General features: G+C 39.8%; 1 protein-coding gene across 6 annotated transcripts in view; it reads right to left on the bottom strand.

Annotated features, from left to right (window-relative positions):
* The window catches only part of NEK10 (NIMA related kinase 10), a 156,698-nt gene that overhangs the window by 57,465 nt on the left and 72,336 nt on the right, over positions 1-26,897 (bottom strand). For 5 of the 6 annotated variants that reach the window (XM_045008102.1, XM_045008103.1, XM_045008104.1 and 2 more), the window contains 3 exons: positions 5,508-5,637; positions 4,845-4,915; positions 76-289 (listed from right to left, as the gene is read on the bottom strand). In XM_045008102.1, coding sequence (XP_044864037.1) covers positions 76-289; positions 4,845-4,915; positions 5,508-5,637 — 415 coding nt within the window. Of the gene's footprint in view, positions 1-75; positions 290-4,844; positions 4,916-5,507; positions 5,638-18,615; positions 18,760-26,897 lie in introns of those variants that run through there. The other variant, XM_045008108.1, reaches the window with a different exon arrangement.

Raw genomic sequence — 26,897 nt, 5'->3', positions numbered from 1 at the left:
GTCCCCAAAATGTACAGGCATAGCACAGTGTGATAATAATAAAAGAAAAAACAAAACCCTACGTCATTTACTTACATGAGATAAGATGGCAAGCTGTTGGTGACATGTCACTGCATTCTTATTAGCCTCCATGAAATATCTCTGGGTGCGTCTCCTCTCGCGCTCCAGCTTCTTCTCCAAAGCAAATTGGGAGGTGGACAATCCATCCAAATATTTCATCATCACATCAGATATCACTGAACTGACTTCTACTATGTCTGGACGAGTCTCTGCATCAGGAGTCAAGCACCTATTGAAAGACCCATTGCCTAATGAAAAATCTATGCATTACAACACAGTTTTATTTACCTATTTCTGGATATCCGCTTAATATCACTAACACATATTCATTGGTAATTATCAGTGGTCATATTGGGCAGCAGCTGGGATAAAACTGAAATCTAGTAGGTCAGCAGCTTGAAAGTCCAAAAATGAATAAAAACCAACCAACCAAATGCCTACAATGTTCAACTGGTACAGAGCACTTCAGTACAAAGTGAGAACATCTGCTAACTAGTTTATAAACATATTATTGCAAAAGTCTTCATAGTGGTAAATTTTAAGCAGTGTTCTCACATTCAGTATTGTCTCATATACTGAAATTAACTGTAGGGCAGCATTATATGTTAATGATATATGACAAGGTCTACATCTGATACTGAAAGAAGAGTGGCAGAGCAAAGGCCAATTGACAGCAGCTGAGGATCTGCCCCCAAAGTACTTTCAACCAGCTGAGTTCAGGCATGTGTATACATGAATCAAACACACTTCTTGAAGGGAAAATTTCAGGAAATGATTTTGTTATTCCTAAGAGAGTGCTATTTTAATAAACATATCCTACATTTATAGTAATACCTTATACGATGTTTTATACAGTATTTGAGAAAACAAGTCCATTTAAATCTATATCAATTGTTCAAGATCATTATGGTGCATGTCATTTTGTTCCTCCCTGGTTTTATTCAAACTTTTGCATTCTTTTCCTTTTAACAGATGCAGGCTTATTTGCTGTTTTAAAAAATGGCAGTCAAAGGGAAGTTTATTTTCTTCACTTCAATCCAGTGAAATTTGTGAGAATTTCCAAGAATCATGTGAGCTGGAAAGGACCTCTAGTGGGTCATTAATCCATTTCCCCTGCATCATGGCAGAACTGGTCTATTTACAACTGAACATCTAAAAGATGGATATTTAACCATGAATATAACCATGACTGTGATTTCACAACTTCCTGTGGCAACAAGTTCTTATATTTACAAATTTTACCTGAAATACTGAACATAAATTACCAGTTGCAACATAAAGCCATTGTTTCTTTGCTCCTCATTGGCTGAAAAACTGATACCTGGCTTATTTATAGCATCCCTATTATGGACACATATCACATCTCAGTCATCTGGAGTGAACATGTCCAGCCCTCTTAACTTTTACTCATAGATTTATTTTCCACATCTCTTATTTTTGCTGTTTTCCTTGAACTCTTTTCATTTTGTCTAAATCTCTTTGAAAGTATGAAGCAAAAACTGAACAAAATACTTCAGTTGACCAATACTAAGGAATGCAGAATATTTATCTGGTTTATTTTCTGCTTGCCACAACTGTTAATATCACCCAAACAGAGTATTTGTGCTAATGACACCTTATTCCCAGCCTCTTTCATATAATTATCTGTTACATCTATTATAACTTATTAGAATGTGGATAAAGTGATGAAAAGTTCAGTCATATTGATAATTATATGGGATTATCAGTGAACAGGTTACAATAGTCACTGTGTGTATAGTTATAAAGGGTAACAGAATAGCGGGCCCTCAACCAATCACATACTTCCTTTTACAATTTTTGAAGTATTATGTATTTATGAATAAGAGGGAGGAAGAAAGACATAAAGGGACAGATCCTCAGCACTGTGGAAAGGGATAGCTCCCTTGAAGTCACCATGAGGATCTGATCCAGTCAGAAAGAGACAGAATGAATACATGATTATGGCACGATGAGGAATGAAGGTATTATCAGGATACATTTGGGATGACTGCATAGTTGTTAAGTGGTGAGCAGTAAGTGAGTAATGCAAGTCATTCCAAATGAGTGCCAGTAACACAGAATGTGCCACATATGCTACAAACTCCCATACCTATTTTAGAAATGTTATTGTTTTTTTGTCTTCTTTCACTTGTATAGCCAGGCTCCCTTAGTTACCATGAAACTAACTGTTCAGGGATCAGGAGGGTGCCCCAAAACCCTTTGAAAACAACCAAAAATATGTTTTTATGCCTAAAAATTGCATGACTTGAAAGTTATTTATGTCAGGGCCGTTTCAAGCTAGAGTTTGAATCCTGCTGGAAAGCTAGGAGTCTAACTTGTCCAATACATTAATAGGCTTGGAAAGTTTAGATTTTTATTGGTAAATGTTGGTAAATATCAATTTCACCATACACACACAAACTGACAAAAAATACTTCCACTGATGATAATCTAAATGTACAGACAGGCAAAGAAAGAAAAGTGCTGCTTGAGAACTCAGAGTTTGATTTAAGGCTATTTACTATCTATGTTTTGACATGTGATGTTGATAATTTGTGTTGTAACAGTTCTAAATCTTTAGCTCTTTGAATGTCAGCATCTCCTGTCATTATATAATTATTGTCTGACCCCTATTGCCTGACCCCCCTGATAATTTTCCACAACTGTGAAAATGTAAATCAATAAAAATCTAAAAAAAATATTTAACAATAAACATCAATAGTATCTGTCAAAATTATATTTAAAAAATTAATTCTGCTAAGCCTAGACATAAAGCTAGAATTTCTCACCATTCAGGGCCATGAGAGAACAGGAACTCTATGTATAGAAATGATGCTGATATAGGACTCAAGTCTTCCTTTTGTGGGCTCAGTTTGACTTTTTTGGAGGCAGAATACCACATTTGAGGGAGAAAGCAGAAGCATTTTTGTTCCAGGTTGATTTTTTTTTAAAGGGAGCCAAGGTGAGCTGAAGCTGCTCAGAAGAGCACAAACTCAAACTGTGTACTTCTTGCCATGCCCATTATCACCAGTCATAGTGGGCCACAAGCAAAATACTGTATGAGTCAACAGTGTAACACTGTTGCAAAAAAAGTAATCATCATTCTGAGATGTATTAGCATGAGTGTTGTAAGCAACAAGAACTAATTCTTCTGCTCTACTCTGCAATGATTAGGCCTCAACTGGAGTATTGTGTCCAGTTCTGGGTGTCACATTTTGGGAAAGATGTGGATGAACTGGAGAGAGTCCAGAGAAGAGCAACAACAATTATTAAATATCTAGAAAACATGGTCTATGAGGGAAGATTGAAAAAAAATTGGTTTGTTTAGTCTGGAGAAGAGAAGATTGAGAGGGGACATGATAACAGTTATCAAGTGCATAAAAGGGTGTTACAAGTAGGAGGGAGAAAAATTGTTCTATTTAACCTTTGAGGCCAGGACAAGAAGCAATGGGCTTAAATTGCAGCAAGGGAAGTTTAGGTTGGACATTAGGAAAAACCTCCTAACTGTCAGGGTGGTTTCACATTGGAATACATTGTCTAGGGAAGTTGTGGAATCTCCATCATTGGAGATTTTTTAAGAGCACGTTAGACAAACACCCGTTAGGGATGGTCTAAGTACTTAGCCCTATCTTGAGTGCAGGCGACTGAACTAGAACAGTTGTTCTCAAAGCCAGTCTGCCGCTTGTTCAGGGAAAGCCCCTGGTGGGCCAGGCCGGTTTGTTTACCTGCCAGATCCGCAGGTTCGACAATCACAGCTCCCACTGGCCGCGGTTTGCCACTCCAGGCCAATGGGGGCTGCGGGAAGGGTGGTCAGCACATCCCTCAGCCCGCGCCTCTTCCCGTCGCCCCCATTGGCCTGGAGCAGTGAACCGCAGTCAGTGGAAGCCGCAATCGGCCGAACCTGCGGACATGGCAGGTAAACAAACCAGCCCGGCCAGCCGGGGGCTTTCCCTGAACGGCAGACCAGCTTTGAGAACCACTGAACTAGAAGACCTCTCGAGGTGCCTTCCAATCCTACAGTTCTATGCTTCTATAAGCCTAGACCATTTCTTCTCTCCAAAAAACCTGTCTCCTGAGTGCTTACTTCGTGTCAGAGTAATGCCAAGATGAGAGAGCAAATCAAATTCCTTGCTGCATTTCCAACAATAAAGGACAGAGCCTTCAGCATCTGGAAGTCTAAAATTATATCCATCTGATCATTCATACACACTCTGAATCCCCAAATTATATGAAACACAGAGAGAGAAGAAGGGATACAACAGAAATAACTGATCTATAGATATATATTTACAAACTGTACATTCATAAATGCTTCTCATTACATGAAAATAAATACAAGAGAAACATCTTGAATCTAAAACATTTCTAAAGAAACTCCTGTATCAATAGAAACAAATGAACATTCCATTATAATTTGCAGAATATGGAAACATGCAATATCTTAAAAAGAAGCACTAGGAGACTCATTTTATTACATGGCTCAACCTATCAGGCACTTTTTAATTATAAAAAAGGGAACATGCAGCCAATAAACCATTTACAAGAGGAACCAATATTACAGGGCTAGACATGCTGATGACAGTGGCACCTCTTATATGTATTATTAGCAGTGTGAGCACATCTCTCTTTCTTTCTTTAACCCTGAAGCCCTTTTACATTCAGAGACAAAAACTGAAGATTATTAAAGTCAGTAAGTTGTTACATTGCCATCTGTATTAATGAAAATGTACAAAACGAAGCACCTTTCTGGGAAGAGTGAGAAATAAAACTACATGAGCAATTACCTTTTAATAGTAACTGACAATTTTTCAGAGTAAACTCCTTCTGGCACTGGTTCATACATAGCCTCTACTATCTGCAAAATAAATAGGTGAGAGTGAAGAAAATAAAGATATTCCATTATACACATGGAAGTCTGTGTGATTAATGTTTTTCCTTGGAACAACATGGCAGACATTACATCACCAGTATAAGTACATAAAGAAACTTTGGAGCATTTCTTCTAATGCAGAACTTGTTATCAGATAAACAGATTAATATAATATTAAGTAACTGTAGGCTAAAGAATAGCAGCATTTGAGTCAGGGTGAAATTTACACAAAAATTGAAATATATTTTATCTATGATAATGTTCTAGACTTCTACTAGTGCATGGCCTATTGTAAATCCAACCCTATAGTACCATCAGAAACCGTTAGGATCTAAAGATCCTACCATGAAATGATAGGGTAAAAATGTATTGGTAATTAAACTGTAAGACGCTACTGTGTAGAGAGTGTAACTTCTAGTGGTTACAATGGTAACACTGCAATCCACACCCAGATTTTACTCATTCACATTTTTGTACTGCAAAGTAGCTTGTCTCCTACAATTGTATATTTGAACCCTGGGGGACCCAGAAGGTGCATGCAAAAATAACTGCAGTTTGATCTAGCAAACCTGCGTACTTTAGTTGCCAAGGAGAGCATATTGGTGCTGTAAAAAGGTGGCTTCAGAGTTGCCATCTGATAAAGAATGCACCCCGCAGCCCAGACATCAGCCTTCTCGCCATATGGTTCACTCTTTACAACTTCAGGACTAAATAAAAATAAATACAATTTAATACTCACTGAAGGTGGGAGAGAAAAGATCAGGTATAGAAAATACTGAGTGATTGATATCAATATGTAAACACAGAAAACAAAAGCAATCAGTTACCATTTCTTAAAAAGCAAAATGCCACTTTAAGTTTGTGATGCAATATTACTTGTGCATCAAGAAATGTCATCACTTTATCTAATGATACCTGGTTATAAATCCACAATCTTACAGAAATACAACATACCAGAGCTCACTGAATAATACAAAATAAACTAAAATAAAATCTAAATCTATTAGTTTGAATTTTAAATAAATTTGATGTACTAAGTTCTTACTCCTCTAAGGTGGTCACTTTTCACAATCAAGTTTTATTGGCAAACATGTTTCAAAAAGCAAATTTCAGGTTACACATGGGAGAATTTGTGGAAACAGGATTTAAATTTTGCACAAGCAAGTATTTATTTGTTCCAGGAGTGCCTGCTTTCTCGTCCAGTTGTGAATGAATACCACACAACTTAACTGACTAATTGTATTTAAGCAACACAGTTCAAATTTAGAATATTAACAATAATTTAAAAAATCAAATATATTTGTTAATAAATTTGAATAATTAATGCATTTGGAGAAATCCCCATTTGTTGATATTAATCAAGCAAAAATAGGCTAAATTTGAATAAATTATTTGTTGGTAGTTATTCACTGTGCTCTACAATGAATTTTGATAGATCAGATAATTGCTTGCAAATGGAAGCATTTACTTTCTCATTGCTTAAATACTGTAGGTACAAGTGTAACTGATAGCTATTTCATTTCTGTAACATTTCAGCTCAAGACACTAGTGGTGTAAAGGTTTGTTCAGTTGTCCCTTCATAATAACTGTTGGTTTAATGGATTAAACTAAACTACTGCACTCAGATTTTGCTTGTGTGATATATGATGTACCAATGTTATTAACACATGCATTGTCAAATGCTGTGCTGCTCCAATATTTGAATTACAGGTCTACTGTGACAAAACTACTATAGTAGAACTTCTGAGTTGCGAACACAGTTATGAACTGACCAGTCAACCAGACACCTCATTTGGAACCAGAAGTACACAATCAGGCAGCAGCACAAACCAAAAAAAGCAAATAAAGTACAGTATTGTGTTAAACATAAAGTACTAAAAAAAGGGGGGGGGGATTTAATAAAATATTTGACAAGGTAAGGAAACTGTTTCTGTGCTTGTTTCATTTAAATTAAGATGATTAACGCAGCATTTTTCTTCTGCATAGTAAAGTTTCAAAGCTGTATTAAGTCAATGTTCAGTTGTAAACTTGTGAAATAACAATAATGTTTTGTTCAGAGTTATGAACATTTCAGAGTTATGAACAATCTCCATTCCTGAGATGTTTGTAACTCTGAGGTTCTACTGTACTACATCAGGAACATTACAGGACGTAATTTTGTTACTCGTGTGATAAAACAATACCTTTTGTTCTCTCTTGTTTAGACTTCAGTAATGCACTTTTTCTGATATTTCTGCTTGCACAATTAACACACTAAAATTGATAAAAAATAGTTCTGCTACTAAGATCCTATTTACAGTAGATGGAGAAAGTAAATAATTTCAGTTTTGGCTCATTTAAACTGATTGCTAATGAGATGCCAGGTGCTGTCTCGGTTAACAAAGCCCTTCAGAATTTTGGACTATGCTCTTGCTGTGATGTGGTCACAATTTATGCCAATCAAGGTAACCTGATTCTGGGCTTCATATCTCATCATTAACTAAATGTCAAATTATATGGTAGTTTCTTTAATTTAGTACCTTTTCTCTGCAAACCAGAGATGTCAAGGATGCATCCATTCTTTCACTCTTAAAAGCAGCCGGACCTCATTTGTTTTTCCCTTTGTTTTCAGCTAATAACGTAGAACTTGGAACTACCGACTGTATGATTAAGTTACTGACATCTTTAGTAAAATGCCTTGAGATGTTTTGGCATGAAAAGGCACTGTGTAAATTGAAGTTACTGTTGCAAGTCAAGATGAAGTTAAATGCTAGAAGGCATGCTGGTATGTATAAAATAAAAGAAACAAGATTGGTTTTCAAATGAAGCGAAAAGGGATACCTTAACAATGTAACTACAACAACAGGAAACTGGACTTGTGGGCATTCTGTTGGGAAGTGAGTAGGATTGATTGGTTATTAGTTTTCTGATCAAATTGGTTAGCAAAGATACAAATTCTTTAAACTGTTGCCATCTCTACATAATCACGGAGAAAAAAACAGTGTTAGAACATCACACTCTTTTTATAAATGGCTTTTAGTTATTCCTCACAGTGACTTTCAATTCATTATGAGGCTTTTGGTAAATGTACAGTGACCATATGTCCCGATTTTATAGGGACAGTCCTGATCTTTGGGTCTTTTTCTTATATAGGCTCCTATTACCCCCCACCCCCATCCTGATTTTTCACACTTGTTGTCTGGTCACCTTAGGTAAATGGTCATTCTGTACATTAACCTGGATCTGTTCACAGACACAAACATGAATCTGGCAACATAATTGGACAGTGAGCTTCTTGAGGGAAAAACCTTGCCTTACTCTGCTTGTACAATGCTAAGCACATTGTTGGTGCCCAATAAAAATAAACCTATTGTATGAGTTCTACAATCTTCCATTCTAGTCATCACTTTAATTGGAAAAGAGATACTAGGTTATAAATTATTTTTTAAAATGCTTAACTTATATTAGAAAAAACAGAGTTGTCAATTCTCACATTTTTATCACAAGTATCACCAGATTTAGTGTTTTATTTTAAAGCCCCAGCTCCTGGAATCACAGGAGTATATGAGAATTTCAGCTTTCATTAAAAAATAAATAAAACAGTTTCTAGCTTTTGTGACTCCTAAAAACACAAACCACAACGCAAATAAAAAGAACAGCCAAAATATTTTAGATCTAATGATTTTAAGTCAAACTTATGATTTTTGCAGGTCTGACTCATGATTTTTAAAAAGCTGCTCAAACTGAATTTTAAACATCTGATTTACTTTGTACAGTTTGCATTGTTTATATTTAGTATATCACCTTGTTCCTCCAACAACTTCCTGTGCCTCCTTCTGGCTTAAATAATGTGGTTGGACCAATTGGTGGAGCCAGGTGCTCCTCGGCTCAGGGTGGTGCCTTGGCTGACACTGTAGTCCTACTTGCTCCTCAGCCCACCAGATTTTATCAGACACTGGGTGGAGGCCAGGATGCAGCGGCTGTGTGGGAACTCACAGTGCCGGGTTTGAGACCCAGGACATCACAAATACAATTATTGAAGCAACTGGCTGCAAGCTCCAGTCCTACAGCCCCATGGGCTGAAGCTGAAAATGTCACGGATGTCTCTGGAAGTCACGGATTCCATGGCATAAACGTAGCCTTACTCATGACTAGTAGATAGATTGTTTGGAAGTGTTGAAGACTGCTGAAGGTTCTACCAGTATCAACATTGACCAAAGACGCACTAAAATTTGAAAAATGAAACCAAGTGACCTTCTACAACAGCTACGCTCCACTGAACAATGGAACCATCAACATCAAGCATTAACCTAATCTGGAAGATGGAGCTTTCTCAATAACTGCCCTACCAATCCAAAACTCACTCCCAAAAAGTATTAGGATGACCAGAACATCAGTGTCTTCAGAGTAAACTGCCAAACTCACTTCTTAGACTTAAGTCTTCCCACAACAAAACTACAAAAAAACTAAAGAAAAAAAAAAGAAAAACTCCAACCAAACTCTAGGTTCTGCTGATTGGAGGAATGAGAGAGATGTATGTGCAAAATTCACAATTAACTCAAGGTGAAATTAATTCTTGTGCAAATGATCCACATAGGACTATGCATCACTTAAATCCCACTTAATCCCTCAAAATAAGGCATAAATGGCATAAATTTAAGTGTTGCACAGGCCTTATGCTGTCTCTATACTGTGGTGAATTTCACCCTCAGACACCACAGTTATGCATGTTATATAAGAACCTAGACAGATAGATTAGAAATCTTACTGTAGGTTTCTTTCTTGTTTTGTGCAAAATTTCAGATTGGTTCCAGTAATCTGGCAAGCTATGAGCTCAGTAAACCAAAGTCCTGGGCAATGGAAAATAAGGAGCAGCATGTAGTGAAAAAAAGAAAGAGAAAAAGGTGGACACGATTTTTCTTAAAATGATTAAATTTTTATTTTGGTTTGACTGAGCTCTGTGCTCAGCTATGAACCACTGTCATTGTTCTGTGATCACTTGGACATTGCTCAATCCATTGCTTTGCATATTTGAATTTTTGCCTGCTTTCTAAATCCTGAACCAGCACCATAGGCAGCCCACAGGGACAGTGGGACCAATTTCATTTCCTGTTCTCAGGAGAAGCTGGCTGGAGATGATGGGGGCAACCCTTTCAGTATTGAACCATATAGACAGAGTTAATTCATCTTCCGGTTGGCTCTTTTTCAATGTAGAGATGAGTAGAAGTCATGAAGTTCATTTCTGGACACAAGCATTCTCAAAGTCTGAGGGGATTCTGCTGTGCTGTTCTAGTTTGAACTCCATCTCTAATTTTATATGAACCAGATGGCCCCATTTATACTCAAACGATAAATCCCTGAATTTACTAAGCTGTTTTGATGTTTATTGAGTGGATGGAGAGCAATATTGAAAGAAACAGCAAGTTTATATTCAGTTTTCTGTTTGAACCTCAGAAGGAAAAAACACATGAAAATACATCTTTTTGCCTTCAGCACCATTCCATAGAAGGAAAAGGAAAAACAGAAAAGCAGTTGCTGCATCATATTTTTCTTGATATAGTATACTGCAAGCTACAAATACCCAGATGGAATTACAGCTTCATAATTACTATTAAAAGCAATGAACAAGAAGGAACAGGACCCACAAAACTGACAGATTAAATAAAGAGGCACTGTGAACATTGATGACAGCCCTTTGCATTTCTCACCCTACAAGCTTTTTGGGGATACTCTCTTTACCCCTAAAGTGCTGGAGCTGAAATAGGATTTTCAATCAAGAATTGGAAACTTTGCTCTTACAGTTTATTTTAAAATTTATCACCAAGAAATTCAATACTTTAATTCATTTCAAACTTCTCATTTGATTGGGGTTTTTTTGGTAAAATGTGTGTGTGTTTTCTTTTTACTGCTTCTTAAAACAGACACATTATACCTTAAAAGTCTATAAAAATTAATCACCTCACTTCCAAGAGATTTTACACACCGTATGTGGGACAGGTGGGTGAGAGCACTTTTATTACTTTTAGTTTGCAACTTTACAATGTAATAAATCCTTTGTCACCATGAAGGGAGTGTAATTCTAAAATTGACTAAATCATTTGATACAGGTAGCTCCTATTGTCATAGTTTCCATCAAAACTCTAGAGGGTGTAATCTTCACATTTTCATTTTCTGCCCTATGCATTCCCTTCCCAGAAAGCTTCCCTCCACACATTTAACTCAGTCTATGGACAGCAACAATTATTTGAGATCAAATTTTAGCAGGCCTCCAATCAATGTAGGACTCACATTGAGACTATTTGACAGTTACTTCCCTCAACCTTTTACTAATATCTTGGTGGGAACCCTGTTTATTATGCAAATTATGCATGTTTACATTTTGCAAATGAGTAAAACTGAAAGGTTAAAGGATCTCCTGACACTTCTTGACTGGCACTGAGCATCTCTCTGTGTGTAAAATAAGATCCCACCACTAGCAGCCTACATTGTTACAGTTCACAGCTACGTAGCAACCAATCAACAACAATTTAGAGGAAGCACAAACGTAACCTGACATCATTTAACACATATGGATTGTCCATCACAATCATAAGCAGGTGCCCTCAAAAATGACAGGGTTTTTGTGCAAGATCTTTCTTGGTGGTGGTGGTGGTTGTTTTGAAGTGTTACACTATACAATTGTGGAAATAAATAATTACAGAAACACCAATTTAAACTTTGAAATCTATTTTTATTTCATCTGACTGAGAAAATAAAATATTTAAATATAATATTAAATTGTTCTTAATGACAAATGATCTGACAAATAACTAATTGATATTAAACACCAATATTTACATGTGCCAAAATATCAACAGGAGCTGAGAAAATGTCCCAGTAATTTATTTTTAATTTATTATTTCACAGTATATTTCAGGAGCATAATTTTTAACATGAATTAATTGGTGTGGGGTTTTTTTTGTTTGTTTTACTGCCATTACCACTTACTTTTATTGCTCTAAAGAATCCAACACCCCCGCACACTTTTTTGAAAGAATTGTTTTAGATGGTGGTCTCCATTTAGGCTATGTGTGCAGGCCACAGCATACAGCACTCCTTCCAATCCTCCACTGGAAAAGTTGTCCCTAACAGGGCTGACCCTCCTAGCAGGACTTAGAACAGACTTTAGACTGGTCTATATTACAGTAAGGGCCATAATGGCCTCCAGTGGCCCCAGGCTGAGAGAGCAGAAAGGTTACTTAGAGGCACTTTACCCCTATCTCTTCTGCTGCCCTGAGTATGAGGTCAGCCTAGCTGAGAATCTTTCCCCTTGCCATACTGAGAAAGATTCTTGTTCTTCATACAGAACAAAGAGGCTGAATCCTTGCTTTAAGGAACCCCTAACTTCAATGAACCCCTAACTACGGTGATGCAGTCATCCTGCAAGCCTGCACTACTTTGTTCAGTTGTGATAACAATCAGCTCTGTGTTCTTGGGGAAACAGGGAGCAGTATCCAGCCTGGCTGACTCATGAAGGACACCCCCTCCCCGAGCCTCTGCTTGAACCAAAACCAATCAGAGAAAAGACTTGCAGAGAGCAGTGAAGGGCGGTGGGAGACAAACCTAGACCCCTCCTAACAAGGGTGACAAGATTAAGCCAACTCCCCTAGCTTCATCTGCATCAAAGATGGGATGGGGAGGCATCTCCATTAGCATACAGAATGGAGAACAGACATTCCAAGGCAGGAACTGCACTGAACTCTGGGACCAGAAAAGCAGGGAAGCACTCATCCTGAGGGATCTCTGCTCCAGGTGTTAATGAACCTATGCCTGCACACACCCAGCTCAGCAGTGTTCAGACCAATTCTAGTAATGAATCCTTGATTGATATCCAAAATACTGAAGCAGCCTAATTGCATTGTGAGGTCCCTAGAAGGAACATCACCTATAGCTAGGAGTGATCAGCTCCTATTGTCTAGTCTAAAGAAAACCCTTGAGTCATCAGTCTACCCATAAACAAATCTAGTGTTCTCCCTTGAACCATTGTATTTTCCCTACAAAAACCCCTACTCATGCTCCAGTAAGTGTTCTGATGCCTGAATTCAAACTCTGCATCAGTTCTACTGGGATTCCATCTTCTCCTGACTGATCATGCTGTCTGCCTGTCTCCAGCATGCAAGACCCTGAGCTATCATCATCACCTGGGAACCCCGACCAGTTCAAGCTTCATGGAAGTGGTGAGACCCCAGCTCTCTCTGTGTGTTTTCTTTTCTACCTCAGGCAGGCATAGTTTTCTATTTATGACTTTTGTAACCTTTAATAATGTAACGGTTATATTTGTTTACGCTCTCCTTGTGTGGTTATAATAAATAACTTTTATGGTTAAGCTGGTTGCTTCCCTCTCTCTCTCTTTCTCTCTCTGAACTTTACTCTTTTGTGTTTTTAGCTTCCCCATTTACTCCGCAGCAATGCTTCTTTTACCTAAGCTAAAGATCCCTGTAGTGCCCAAAAATACTGTGGGGTTTGCTCATCAAGTGGGTTACTACCAGAACAATTGTAATGTGAAAGTGGGGATAGGGATATGCTGACATATGAGGGTGGCAGCTTGAAAATGCGGCTCGACCCAGACTACAGAGTCCAGGGGCATGTAAGGGTGGCAGCCTGGAAGTGCTGTTCAACCCAGCCTGCTCAGGCTTACTCTATTCCGGTGCGGTACCTTTGGCACATAAGGGTGGCGGCTTGAAAGTGCTGTTTGACCCATCCCACTGAGTCCAGGGAAAAATAAGGGATCAGCTTGAAAGTGCTGATTGACCTGGTCCACTCAGACTTGCTCTATTTTGTGTGTGTATGTGTGTGTGCTCGTTCATCCATCCGGTTCTGGGGCTGGAGGAACCCAGCCTTGGGGAACCTAGGTCCTGCAGGATAGCTCCATTGGAAGAGGACTTGCAGAAGTGAGAAGTAGAGCTCCATATGAAAACACAAGTGACACAAGCAGTACATTAACAGAATTACAGAACCGCCCCACCCCCCAGAAGAGTAACCCTAATAAATGAGCGTACCCCAAAGTAACAGGCAAATCTGGTAACAGTTGCCTCTTCAAATTACCAAAGCTTTCCATTAAGAAAGAAATTATTCCTCATCAGCTCTGACAAACAGGAGAGCTTGGAATTGCAGCTCCAGTGCCAAAGTGGTCCCCTTCTTTTAATTTATATCAAGCTAGGGATTTTGCAATAGCATGGTGTAACCACAGATATTTGTGGAAGGTTTCTGGACATATCACAAGGGTGAGCACAGAATAGACATGGGCTTGAAACAACTGAGGGTACCTCTATACTGTGAGCTGGGGGTGTGATTTCCAGTTTGAGGAGACATACTTGTGCTAGCTCCTATCCAGCTAGTGCCCTAAAAATAGAGTACAGCCATGGCAACACAAATGGGAGGGGCTAGCTGTCTTGAATTTCTACCTAATGTGTCTGCTGGGTACACTTGGGGCAGGTAGCCCCTCCTGCTGCTTGCACTGCTGTGGCTATATGCTATTTTTAGTGTGTTAGCTAGATCAGAGCTAGTGCAGATATGTCTCCTCAAGCTGGAATTCATACTGGCTGTTTGAAGTGTAGACATACCCTGAGAGAAATCTGACAGTCAGCCAAGTCTGAAAATTGGGTACATCTGGGCTGAACAAACAAAAGATTAAAGTCTATATTTGAGGACTTTTTTTAGTATTTTCTTTTTTAAAAAATGGGAGCGAGGGGGCAAAACTTTTCAATTACTTAAGAAAAATTAAACTTACAGGCCATAAAGGATAACTGTCAATAAAAGTGAATAACGGAAAAAGATACTCTCTTTATAGAATAGGACATTAGATTAGTAAAGATTTCTGAAACTGTAAAAGTTGTTTTTAAAAAGGAAGGCAACAAGCACATGCTTGGGAACTAAGAAAATATTGAGATAACGTTGGGACACATTTTAAGACTATGTTTTTCTTTGCCCAAAGAAATCTGCAAAACCATCAAACGATTTATTTGAAGAGACCTGTGATACTATGCCCCGTATTCTTCATAGAGATAGTTATATGATATGATTATGGCATAACTATGATGTATTTTATACAACATAGGGCATGTGAGATATCATTGAAAAGGTTCTGATTTACTGAATATGATTATCCTATTTGTATGCATGTATCATTTTTGTCTGAAGCTAGGAATATTGACTATAAACCTGTATTACAAATATGTTTACACCTGGGGAATGCCCACTAGGCAGAATGCAATCAGGCTAGACGGCTGGCTGGGAACGACCTTTAGGAAGAACAATAGGTCTTAGAAGAAGCTAGTCGCCCACTGGGAAGCGTTCCTGAGGATACTAAAAACAGCCTCTGAGTTATGGCTCCTCTGACACTACAGGGGCACGTGACCAGATCACCTGGTACAGGACTCCATCTTGGAATACCAGTGTTTTTCCACCGACTGGGCATAGGAACCAAGAGGGGAGACAAAGGGTTCCCGCCATATGCAAAGCTATTTAAGGCAGGGGAGTGACATCATTGTGGTTCTTCACTGACTCCCCACCCAAGAAGATTGCTGGAAACACCTGAGGAACAAAGACTGGACTAGGGGAGAAGGGCTGAACCCAGGCTAGAAGGATTTCTACCCTGTGAAAGGAAAACCTGGGGTTTCAAGCTGCAAGCAAGTGCAGCTTACCCTCAAGAATCTCTGCAAACTGCCTAAAACAACAATTAGAGTGAGAATTTGCTACTTATATCTAATCTCTTTATTATATTAAGATTTGCTAGGTAATCTGCTTTGATCTGTTTGCTATCCCTTATAATCACTTAAAATCGATCTTTTGTAGTTTATAAACTTGTTTTCGTTTTGTCTAAAATCAAATCATAACCGGGGGCAGAAAGCTGTTGCATATCTTCCTCCACACTGAGAGAGGGGGCAAATTTAATGAGCTTATGCTGTACAGTTCCCTGTGCAGTGCAAGACGGTATAATTTTGGGTTTACCCTCCAAAGGGGAGTGCGTGCTTATGGAACTGTGAGGTGCCTTAGCTGAGCCTTCCCATGCAGCACTGATTTCAGCATCTGTGTGGAGCTGCAGCTGGGTATGTCCCTACCGGTATGTGTGCTGAAGGGGGCTTGAACCTGTCACATCAGTGCAGTGTAAAGGGAGCCCAGGCTGGTGAGTCAGGCAGGCTCAGTGCACCTCTGTGGACCCCAGTTCCAGATGGCCCCCTGTGGGGAGCCTGTCACAAGACCCTTTTTAGATGAATGGTAGTGCTAATCATAATTATTAGGATGTCAGCCATTTATGTACAAAGGCAGCTTCCACTGAAGCAAAATGACTTACAATTTTACTCTTACTTCATAGGCCGAATTGTATCTTTTCTTGTCTTTTTGTGAGTGGGCTTTTTGTCCAGCAGGGGAGGGGCTGGGGTCCAGCCTTTCCAGCTGGGAGCTCACGGGCCAGGCAGTTCAAAAGTTGTAGTTTAGATAGATCCTAAAGGGACCCTGGAGTCTTGGAGCTTACAGAGCTTTTTTTGACAGCTAGGTCAATCACCGTTTTATTAAATTAAAGAAGGTAACAAAAAGTTTCAGATTAACTTTTGCCAGTGTCTTTTCGTAATACAAAAGTCACATGGAAAATGTTTAGCATTTCAAATGCCATCATTATCTACAGATCTTTTGGAAAAACTGCAGATGATCATTTTACTATGAGAGGAATTTTGCATTTACAAGACTAGGACAGTACATGCTGGTGAGAACACTATCATAATTTCACTCCCATATTTGTCCACTGTATTCTTATTCTATTTGTGTATATCTCTGGTAGTTGTTAGAGCAGGGGTGGGCAAACTTTCTGGCCCAAGGTCCACATTGGGGTTGCAAAACTGTATGGAGGGCTGAGTAGGGAAGGCTGTACCTCCCGAAACAGCCTGGCCCCCACCCCCTATCCAACCCCTCCCACTTCCCACCCCTTGACTGCCCCCCTCAGAACACCTGACCCATCCAAACCCCCCTGCTCCTTGTCCCCTAACTGCCCCCTCCTGGGACCCCCTGCCCCAAATGCCCCTGGGACCCCACCCCCATCCAACCCCCCTGCTCCCAGTCCCCTGACTGCTCTGACCTCTATCCATACACCTGCCCCTTGACAGGCCCCCCGGGACCTTATGCCTCTCCAAACCCCCCTGGTCCCCATCCCCTGACCCCTATCCATGCCCCTGCCCCCTGACAGGCCCCCCTGGGACTCCCATGCTTATCCAACCTCCCTCCCCCCCAGTCCCCTGACCACCCCCGAGAACCTCTGCCCCCTGTCCCCTGACTGCTCCCTGGGACTTCCTGCCCCTTCTCCAACCCCCCCGGCCCCCTTATCATGCTGCTCAGAGCAACATGTTTGGCAGCTGCACCGCCCAGCCGGAGCCAGGTACACTGCCGTGCTGCTCGGGAGGAGCACACACACCGCTGCCCAGAGTGCTGCCAGTGCGGCAGCATGGGAACAACAGCAGGGGAGGGGTTGGATAAGCGTTGGAGTCCCAGGGGAGCCTGTCAGGGGGCAGGGGTGTGGATAGGGGTCAGGGGATGGGGAACAGGGGCATGTCATGAAACATGTGAACAGATCCAGCAGGGGAGGGGCTGGGGTCCAGCCTTTCCAGCTGGGAGCTCACGGGCCAGGCAGTTCAAAAGTTGTAGTTTAGATAGATCCTAAAGGGACCCTGGAGTCTTGGAGCTTACAGAGCTTTTTATTAAATTAATTCAAATGAGTGTAAAATGTCGACTGAAATGAATGTCTGAAAATTATTGGGGGGAAATATGTACAGCATAAAGAGACTTAAAAACTATATAAAATTATCCCCTGAAAAATATTTATAAAACCAGTCATCACACTGGTTGATTTTTTAATAATTCAGCTAATCCCTTCGTCACAGGAATATCACATTCAACAGAAAGTGTATGTTGTGTGATATCTACCTCTTATTACGCCCCTAAAGTGGACTAGTCTTCCAGGAAATATGTACACAGTGGTGGTTGTTTAAATACATATATCGCAATTCAAAGATCTTTTCAGGGTGTCTTGAATTCTGCAGTCAGAAAAGGACTTTAAGAATCGTTAATTCTAGTAACACAGCTATCCTGTGGCTCCTACAGTATAAAAATTTGCAGCAGAATTCACTCATTTTTGCCATAGAAATTGGCACTAACGCACTGTAGAATGCCCGGGGCTTTGGCTATAACTACTCGTTTGTCATTTATAAGTGGACTGCAATTATTATAGCTTCACAGATTATTAGAAGCCGCAACTCTCAATTGATGGGTTATATAAATTGTAAAAATAAATGTTAGATCATAGTCACAATTTTCTTTCCCCCACTCAGCAGGATAAAATTACAAACATTACATTGTGTAATCACATTGAGAGCATTTCACATAAAGATATATTGCAATTAGGATTTGTTCTTTTTATGCATCTTTTTATGCTGATTAGGAAATAACTTGCTGTGAGTAAAGCTGTTATGCATTTTGGGGCATACCAAATGCTTTATGAATTGCACTGAATTATTTTTTATTTTTTAATACTTGTTTCAGGAACAATCTAATGAGACTTATAGACTCTAATGCAAGAGCTGATTTTTGTAGCAAGCTTCTCGCTGCTCCACGGTCTCATTATTCCTGAAGAATGTCATCAAGTACCACTTTTCACATTATAAAGAAAACATTACAATTATCTAATTAAGCTCAAGTTCTCATGTGCATAGTTGTCTGAACTGGTTTCATGCCTCTGGATTTTCAGAATTATCATCTGCAGTTCTGACTAATTATAAGCATAAATGCAAGCATCAACACAAGAGCTCCAATATCACATAAAGAGCCTTTGGGAGACAAGAAACAGAAAATGTGCATTAAAATTCTAATTTACACTTATTATTCCTTCAGACACATCTTAGAACACATCTAAGACAACCACAACAGACAATATACACCAAATACTAAAATTTGAAGTGGAAAACTTAATTTCAATGTGACTTCTGCTTAAATATTATATAAAACAAGGGTTGCTATTTAGTTCAACGATCAGAAGTATGTTTCTTCTTATGCAACACCAAATCTTGCAAACTGTCAAGCTGTCAGTTTAAAATGAAATATTAAAGATAAATTATATTTGTAATTTGTGGCAAAGTGATATCCAAACTTTTAAAAAATATTTTAAGGGTGCTCCTAGCATGTATTTGAAAGGCACATTGAAGAACTGATTCCTTTTTACCAGACATGTTTTGCAGTGAATCAACTGCAATTTTTCATAAAATACTTTGTAAACAAGCCTTCGATCTGTAATCTTATGAATGGGTCAAAAAAGGAAATAGGCTTTTCTTCTTTTATGGAACAAGACCCCTATCACTTCAAAAGAACAAAAAGTTTTCACTTGTTGAGTCGCATATCTTTCTAAATGAATTTCATAAAGATTCTCTGTGCAAATAATGCACCTGCTGAGCCAGTCCACTAAATAACAGATGCTTATATAAAATGGAAACAGAAGCTGGGGAAATAGCAATATGGTGGAGGAGCATCAACAAGAGCAAATCCGGTTATTTATAATTCTATAGTCAATTTGTCTTCTGTTTTAGCACATATGATAAGTTTAAGTAAGTTAAAGATACGAGGATAAAAGGCCACAAAGTTAACTTTGTTCCCATGATGAATAATTCTTTCCTTAATTGTAAGAAAAATAGGCTGCCTTGCTTTTTCTTTCATGGATTCAAATTATCAAAATCCAAAATGTGAGTCTCTCACTAAACCCGTATTTCTAGAGATTCCTATCTCCATTGCAGATATAGGTGAAGGTGGTCCCAATTTTCTTTGATATTTTAAAGCAGATGGCAATTTACTCTCTCTTTTTAAACACAAACTAAGATCCCCAAATCTGCAACAAGGTTCATATAGAGGGGACTCTTCACAGAGCACAAGATCAGGACTTATTTTAAAGTGCTGTAAATATAATAAAGAATAAATATTTCAATGAGCATTTTAGTATAATACTTACAATATAGACTCACATGTTTCATGACATACCATGCCTAAATATGGGGAATGCAGACAAGTATGTATGACAAGAGGGTTTAAGTTGGGACTGAGGGTGGGGTGGGTAAGGTTTAGGAGCAGAGTATCAGCTTTGTACCCCACAATCTGACCTCTGAACACAGTAAATGTCAAACTTCAGAGTAGGAAGAAATTGTTTTAAACATCCTAACTGGCAAGGGACAAAACTGGATAAATGCCCAAATTGGATTCTCATGTGACCTTATGATGAAGGTGGCATTTTTTAAAATCTCTTAGAATTCTTCCTTCTCCAGGGGAATAAATTAGTGACACCATCAACTTTTCATCAGACATGAAGGGGAGAGACTCTACTCTGCATGCATATTTATATACAGTAATCAGCCAAAGCATATTTTTAATATTTTATTAAATAATTTTAATATTTCACTTTTACCACACAATTCTACATCCACTAGTTCAATGACCGGACACCTAGATTTGTATGAAAATATATTTGTTTCATGCATATGCTTGACTTTAAATTTAGTAAGATCATTTCAACACAAGTTTTAAATTTCTGATTTTTCAAATTCCAATGGGTACATTTTATATTTTACATTCAAATATGCATTCTGATTTTGAGATAGGCTCTGTTGCTCAAGCATTATACTCCATATGATAAGTTTATAATCCAACAAAGCTTCACATTAACCAGAATTACTTAGCAACCTACACTACATGTACCCAGGTAAACCAGATCTTTTAAATATTTGCCCTCTAAATAACCATCAGTTGCCTTGAAATTTTTCATGGTAGAGCCTAATAATGCATCCTGTAATGTTAACCATAATTTAAGCATAAAATCTTTGAAAATCCTTATACCACTTCTACTATTAAAATAAAATATGGAGAATATACCTATCTTATATCTCCTTAGTATGTATCTGGACCACATGGGAAATAAAAGGTTACTTTCCATTCTAATTATGGTTCTTCAAGAGTTGGGATGTGCCGCCTCCCACGTCCTCACTACATCCATGGACCTTATTTGGCACCAATTTTTTCCAGTGCTAAAGTCATCCTTGAGTACCCATCTTTAGAAATTAAGATGGCTCTGTATATTCACAGGTTAGATAGCTAATCTGATGTTGATCTAGGCATATTAGGACTCTTTGGTGATGAAGACAAGGAGCCTCTGCTGCCTATTGGTGCAGGTTCAGGTTGTGAAGGCCCCACACACTGAGCAGCACTCACAGGAAGGAGCTTCCCCCAAGCAGAACAAATAGTAGATACACACATACATCTGAGAACATGGAGCAAGACTAGACACCACTTGATTCTCCCCTTCTTATCCAAGACTTGGAGGCATGGTTGGCCAGCACCAAATGGTCTGATGACTTTAGGTCCAGAAAAAAAAAAGGCTAACACCACAAATTACCTGCCAGTTACTATCCAACTAACTAACAAACAGTTTAGCTGTAGAAATTAAGGGACTTTTGTATCAAACACCCCAGAAGTAGCTCCAGACATGAAGAAATGGTCTCTATATCTCTGGTTGGCTGGTTAGGGCCATATGACTGTTTTATAACATTGCCAGAGAGACTACTTGTGTGGCTCCAGCAGGCGCTGTTTTTCCCTGAAGCTCAGTGGCACCAGAGGACAAAACAAACAAACAAAATGTTAAGTACATTAGAAGCCGGAAGCCTGCCAAACAGTCAGTGGGTCCACTGGATGATTGAGGTGCTCAAGGAAGACAAGAAGTTGCAGAGAAGCTAAATGAATTCTTTGCATCAGTCCTTCACTGCAGAGATTGTGAGGGAGATTCCCATGCATGAACCATTCTTTTTCAGTGACAAATCTGAGGAACTGTCCCACACTGAGGTATTGATAGAGGGTGTTTTGGAACAAATTAATAAATTAAACAGTAAGAGAAGGTTACTCACCTTGTACAGTAACTGAGGTTCTTCGAGATGTGGGTCCCTGGGGGTATTCCCCCAAGAAGGAGCTCAAATATGAAATTGGAGAACTACTAGCTGTGATATGTAACTTATTATGTAAATCAGCCTCTATACCAGATGACTGGAAGATAGCTAATGTAATGCTGATTTTAAAAAAGGGTCCAGGGTGATCCTGGCAATTGCATGCTGGTAAGCCTAACTTCAGAACCAGGCAAATTGGTTGAAATTATAGTAAAGAACAGAATTATCAGACACATAAATGAGCACGTTTTGTTGGGGAAAAGTCAATGCTGCTATTGTGAAGAAAAATCAAAAAATTCTTTGAGGAGGTCAACAAACATGGATAAGGGTGATCAGGTGCATATAGTGTACTTGGACCATCAATTCTCTTAAGTAAAGTAAGCAATAATGGGATAAGAGCCTCTTATGGATCAGTAACTGGTTAAAAGACAGGAAACAAAGGATAGGAATAAATGGTCAATTTTCAGAAGAGAGAGAGGTAAATAGCAGACTCCCACAAGGATCTATATTGGGACCAGCGCTGTTCAACATATTCATAAATGAACTGGGAAAAGGGATAAACAGTGAGGTGACAAAGTTTGCAGATGATACATAATTACTCAAGATAGTTAAGTCCAAAGATGATTCAGAAGAGTTACACAGGGATCTCACAAAACCGGGTGACTGGGCAACAAAACAGCAAATGAAATTCAAGGTTGAGAAATGCAAAGTAATACACATTGGAAAACACAATTCCAACATACATACAAAAAATGATGGGGTCTAAATTAGCTGTTACCACTCAAGAAAAATATCTTGGAGTCATTGTGGATAGTCTTCTGAAAACATCCACTCAATGTGAAGCAGCAGTAAAAAAAAGCTAATATAATGTATCATAATGAACCATTAGGAAAGGGATAGATAATAAGATACTAAATATCATAATGCTGCTATATAAATCCTTGGTATGCCCACACATTGAATACTGGGTGCAGTTTTGGTCACCCCAACCAAAAAAAGAAATACTAGAATAAAAAAAGATACAGAGAAAGGCAACAAAAATGATTAGGTTATGGAACAATTTCCATATGAGAAGAAATTAAAAAGACTGAGACTGTTTAGCTTGGAAAAGAGATGACTAAAGAGCAATATGATAGAAGTCTATGAAATCATGAATGGTATGGAAAAAGTGAACAAGGAAGTGTCATTTACCCCTGCACATAACACAAGAACCAGGGGTCATCCAATGTAATTAACAGGCAGCAGGTTTAAAACAAACAAAAGGAAGCACTTGTGCACACAATGAACAGTCAGCCTGTGGAGCTCGTTTCCAGGGATGTTGTGAGGCCAAAACTATAAATGGGTTGAAAAAAAACTAGATATGTTCATGGAGGATAGGTCCATCAATGGCTATTAGCCAGAAAGTCAGGGTCACAACCCCATGCTCTGGATGTCCCAAAGCCTCTGAATGCCAGAAGCTGGGACTGGATGACAGGGGATGAATCACTCAGTAATTGCCCTGTTCTGTTCATTCCCTCTGAGGCATCTGGCATTGGCCACTGTAGGAACCAGGGCCGCCCAGAGGGGGGGGGCAAGAGGGGCAATTTGCCCCAGGCCCCGAGCCCCCCGGGGGCCCCCACCAGAGTTTTTCAGGGCCCCTGGAGCGGGGTCCCTCACTCGCTCCAGGGTGCCCGGCAAACTCTTGTGCGGGGCCAGGCGCAGGAGCTTCTGCCGCTCCCGGTCTTCGCCGGCGGGGGTTCTTCCGCTCCGGGGCGGAAGGACCCCCCGCTGGCGAATTACCGCCGAAGACGGCATGGGACCCGCCGCCGAAGTTCAGCTCGGTCTTCGGCGGTAATTCGGCGGCGGGGGGCCCTTCCGTTCTGGGACCCGCCGCCGAAGTGCCCCGAAGACCGGGCTGCGCTTCGGCGGCGGGTCCCGCTTCGGCGGTAATTCGGCGGCGGGGGGGCCCCGCCGTGGGTCTTCGGGGCACTTCGGCGGCGGGTCCAGGAACGGAAGGGCCCCCTGCCGCTGAAGACCCCGGGCCCCCGGAATCCTCTGGGAGGCCCTGGTAGGAAGATAGGATACTGGACTAGATGGACCATTGGTCTGATCCAGTATAGCCGTTCTTATGATATTATACCATAGAAGAGAATATGCTGAGGCCACCTCAAAGAAGCAACTTTCTTCTTATCTTTTTCAATTAACTCTTTTGGCACTGACAAGTCCAGAATTCTGCTGTTAGCAATACTCTACTGCAAAATGCATTTGCAACCATACTGGAAAATTGGTTCTGAAGAACTAAGACGTATATTTTCTGCAAAGTTCCACAGCAGGGAAAAAATACTTGAAAAATTCCATGTGTTGGAGATAATGAAAAATGAGCTACTCTCCTTTCTCAGATGTATAGATTTAGTAGTGGAGGAAAGCAGGTGTGTGGAATGACCCACGCAGAGTGCAAGATACCTTGGGAATATAATGCCCCAATCCCACAGATCTTGGTCATATTCACTTAGTAGCAATCTCTCTGCATACCTTCCATCCTTCCCCTGCCAAGAACTGGCAGCATGACTGGCATTACTGCCATTAGCTCCCAGCAGTTTGCCACATAAATTAAGGTACGTGGCTATGAAAGAGAACCTCTGTCCCATTCTGGCCAACTAGATTCCTTCCATAATGTAGATTTGAAAACAAATATTGTAGCCACGTAGGAGGTGATGGGGGAAGCATCCCAAGCAGCAGATAGCATCACTCCTGGAAGTGGTGAGAAGGCTGCTAACAGCTCTGCAAGCAGACGAGTGATGAACAGGGAATTCAGTGATCAAAGTTGGTTTAAACTGAGCTCCTCAGCAGTGCTCCCAATGCTCACCTTCTCCTCCCTCTCCCAACTCTGTGCTCCAGATTGCCCCCTCCACATTCCCCCAGCATTCCCCCAGCTGCCTGAAATCCATGCAGGAGAGAGCAAAGGTGCTCTTATCAACCCCTCCCCTACAAATGCCTATGTCATCACTAGGGAGGAGGATGCGTGTTTCTTTTTTGATTCTCCCAGGCTGCCTCCTATTTCTCTTGGGGAGCACAGGTGCTCCTTTGCAGAATCCCCCAACCAGATGTCTATCCTATTTCTGGTGGTGTTTATCCTCCATCCAAAATTCTTTTTGGGGGGAGCCACAAACATTCCTCTTTCTTCCTATCCCACCAGTCTTTCTTGTGGTGGCTGCTCCATGTATCAGAGTCTGGCTCGTCATGCTGATTCACATGTGGCTGGTGCTGTGGCTGGCCCCTGGCCCCTTAATGAGAAAGCACAAACCCACCTACGTAAAGGATAGACCATTTTCTTGGCGTGAGGGGGGGGAAGAGAGAGAGAGAAGATGAAGAGAGAAGAAGAACAAGGCCACTAAAAATCCAAAATTAATGTTTTTTAAAGACATGATTGGCCATTTATTCCCTGGCCCTCACTTTTTTAAACTCCAGAGAGTAGGAGGACTTTTGGCTAGTAGTAGTGAGTGTTTGGAAGGCACTGGTTTACTGGTAAACAGTTACAGATCTTTAAGTACAATTAACACTCAGTGTGCTGGACTCAGCTGAAAAGAGAGACAGAGAGAGAGTAGAAGGGAAGGAAGATCCTTTGCCCAAACCAACAACAGAGTGTGGCAGGTGAGCACAGCCTGTACTATTCTGTTGCAAAGCTCAGAAATCCGGCCATAGTGAACAAGGAAGCAATTCATCAAAAGCCACACTCCAACTACAATATTTGTGTGAAAGCACGAACTGATCACTAATGACACAGAAAAACAGCAAACACAACATTGAGGAAACATCAAAAAAGAAAGCATCATGAGGTTGCTTATTCACATACACAGGCACTAGAGATTGGAATGGCACAGCATGTGCTGGGCAACAGAGCACAGAGGAAAGGAACAGAATAGAAAAACTGCCATGATACCAGATGGATGACATCAGTGACAGGAAAGAGGAGAGAGTGAAAGAAAAGAAACTACAGGTCAGATGTACAGGACCCAGTAGCACGCCTGTAAGCACATCTCCAAAACTGAATGTTTGTCATTTACTGTATCATAGTCTGGTCTTTCAGACAACAGGTTTCAATCCAGGTGATAGTGTTCATAGCAAAGGTGATCTGAATTAATTTTGATCGCACTGTTTCCTTAGATACTGCATCTAAGGCTTAACTAACATCCAATTATGTTTCATTTACCACTTTTTTTCATCCACTTATTTTGTAATTATATTCAAAATAAGAATGAAATCCAATTGGTTTAGTAAGATCTAATATTCATGCTGACTGTTTGTTTCAGATGTTTAGTGATTTTTTTCTATCTACATTTATTCTGTTGTTTCACTGGGGTTAGAGGTTACATTTAAAAGACAGTAATTGCCAGGATCACTTTTCTTCCTCTTTCACAAGATTAATAATACATCAATCTTCCATTAACTTTGTAGTATTATTCTAACAAAAGGATTATCTAAAAACAAAAACAAACAAAAAACTGCTGCTCATAAGACACAAATGGAAAATTACAGTATAAAGTAAAAGAAGAATTTGCATTTGCAAAGAGCTTCTTCCTCCATAAGTTTCAAAGTGCTTCATAAAGACAGGTAAAACACTATTATATTTATTTTACAGAAAGGGTAACAGCAAAGTTAAATAATGTACCCTAAGTCACAGCAAAACATTTTAGCTTGATTTTTTTCTTGTGTGTGTGTGTGTGTGTGTGTGTGTGTGTTCAGTTCTGTTTTTCTGAAAGCACCCATGCAAAACTTCTTCTTTTGTTAATCAACATACAGAAATAATTATTAAAATTTTGGTGTCATTTCAGTCAAACTAGATAAAAAAATAAATCCAAATGGAAATATGATCTACTCTTTATTATTACTCCCTCAGCTAAACAACTGTAGACTCCTGATCAATGGAGCAAACTTTCCCTTCCCAGGAGAAAGGCACTTTCTGCGTCATGGTCCAAAATGTGAGGGAGAGCGAGAAAGGCATTTCCTTGAATCAT

This window comes from Mauremys mutica, chromosome 2 (assembly GCF_020497125.1).
Source record: "Mauremys mutica isolate MM-2020 ecotype Southern chromosome 2, ASM2049712v1, whole genome shotgun sequence".
Taxonomy (NCBI): domain Eukaryota; kingdom Metazoa; phylum Chordata; order Testudines; family Geoemydidae; genus Mauremys; species Mauremys mutica.
Note: the sequence above shows the minus strand (reverse complement) of the source record. Positions and strands in the feature narration are given on the sequence as shown.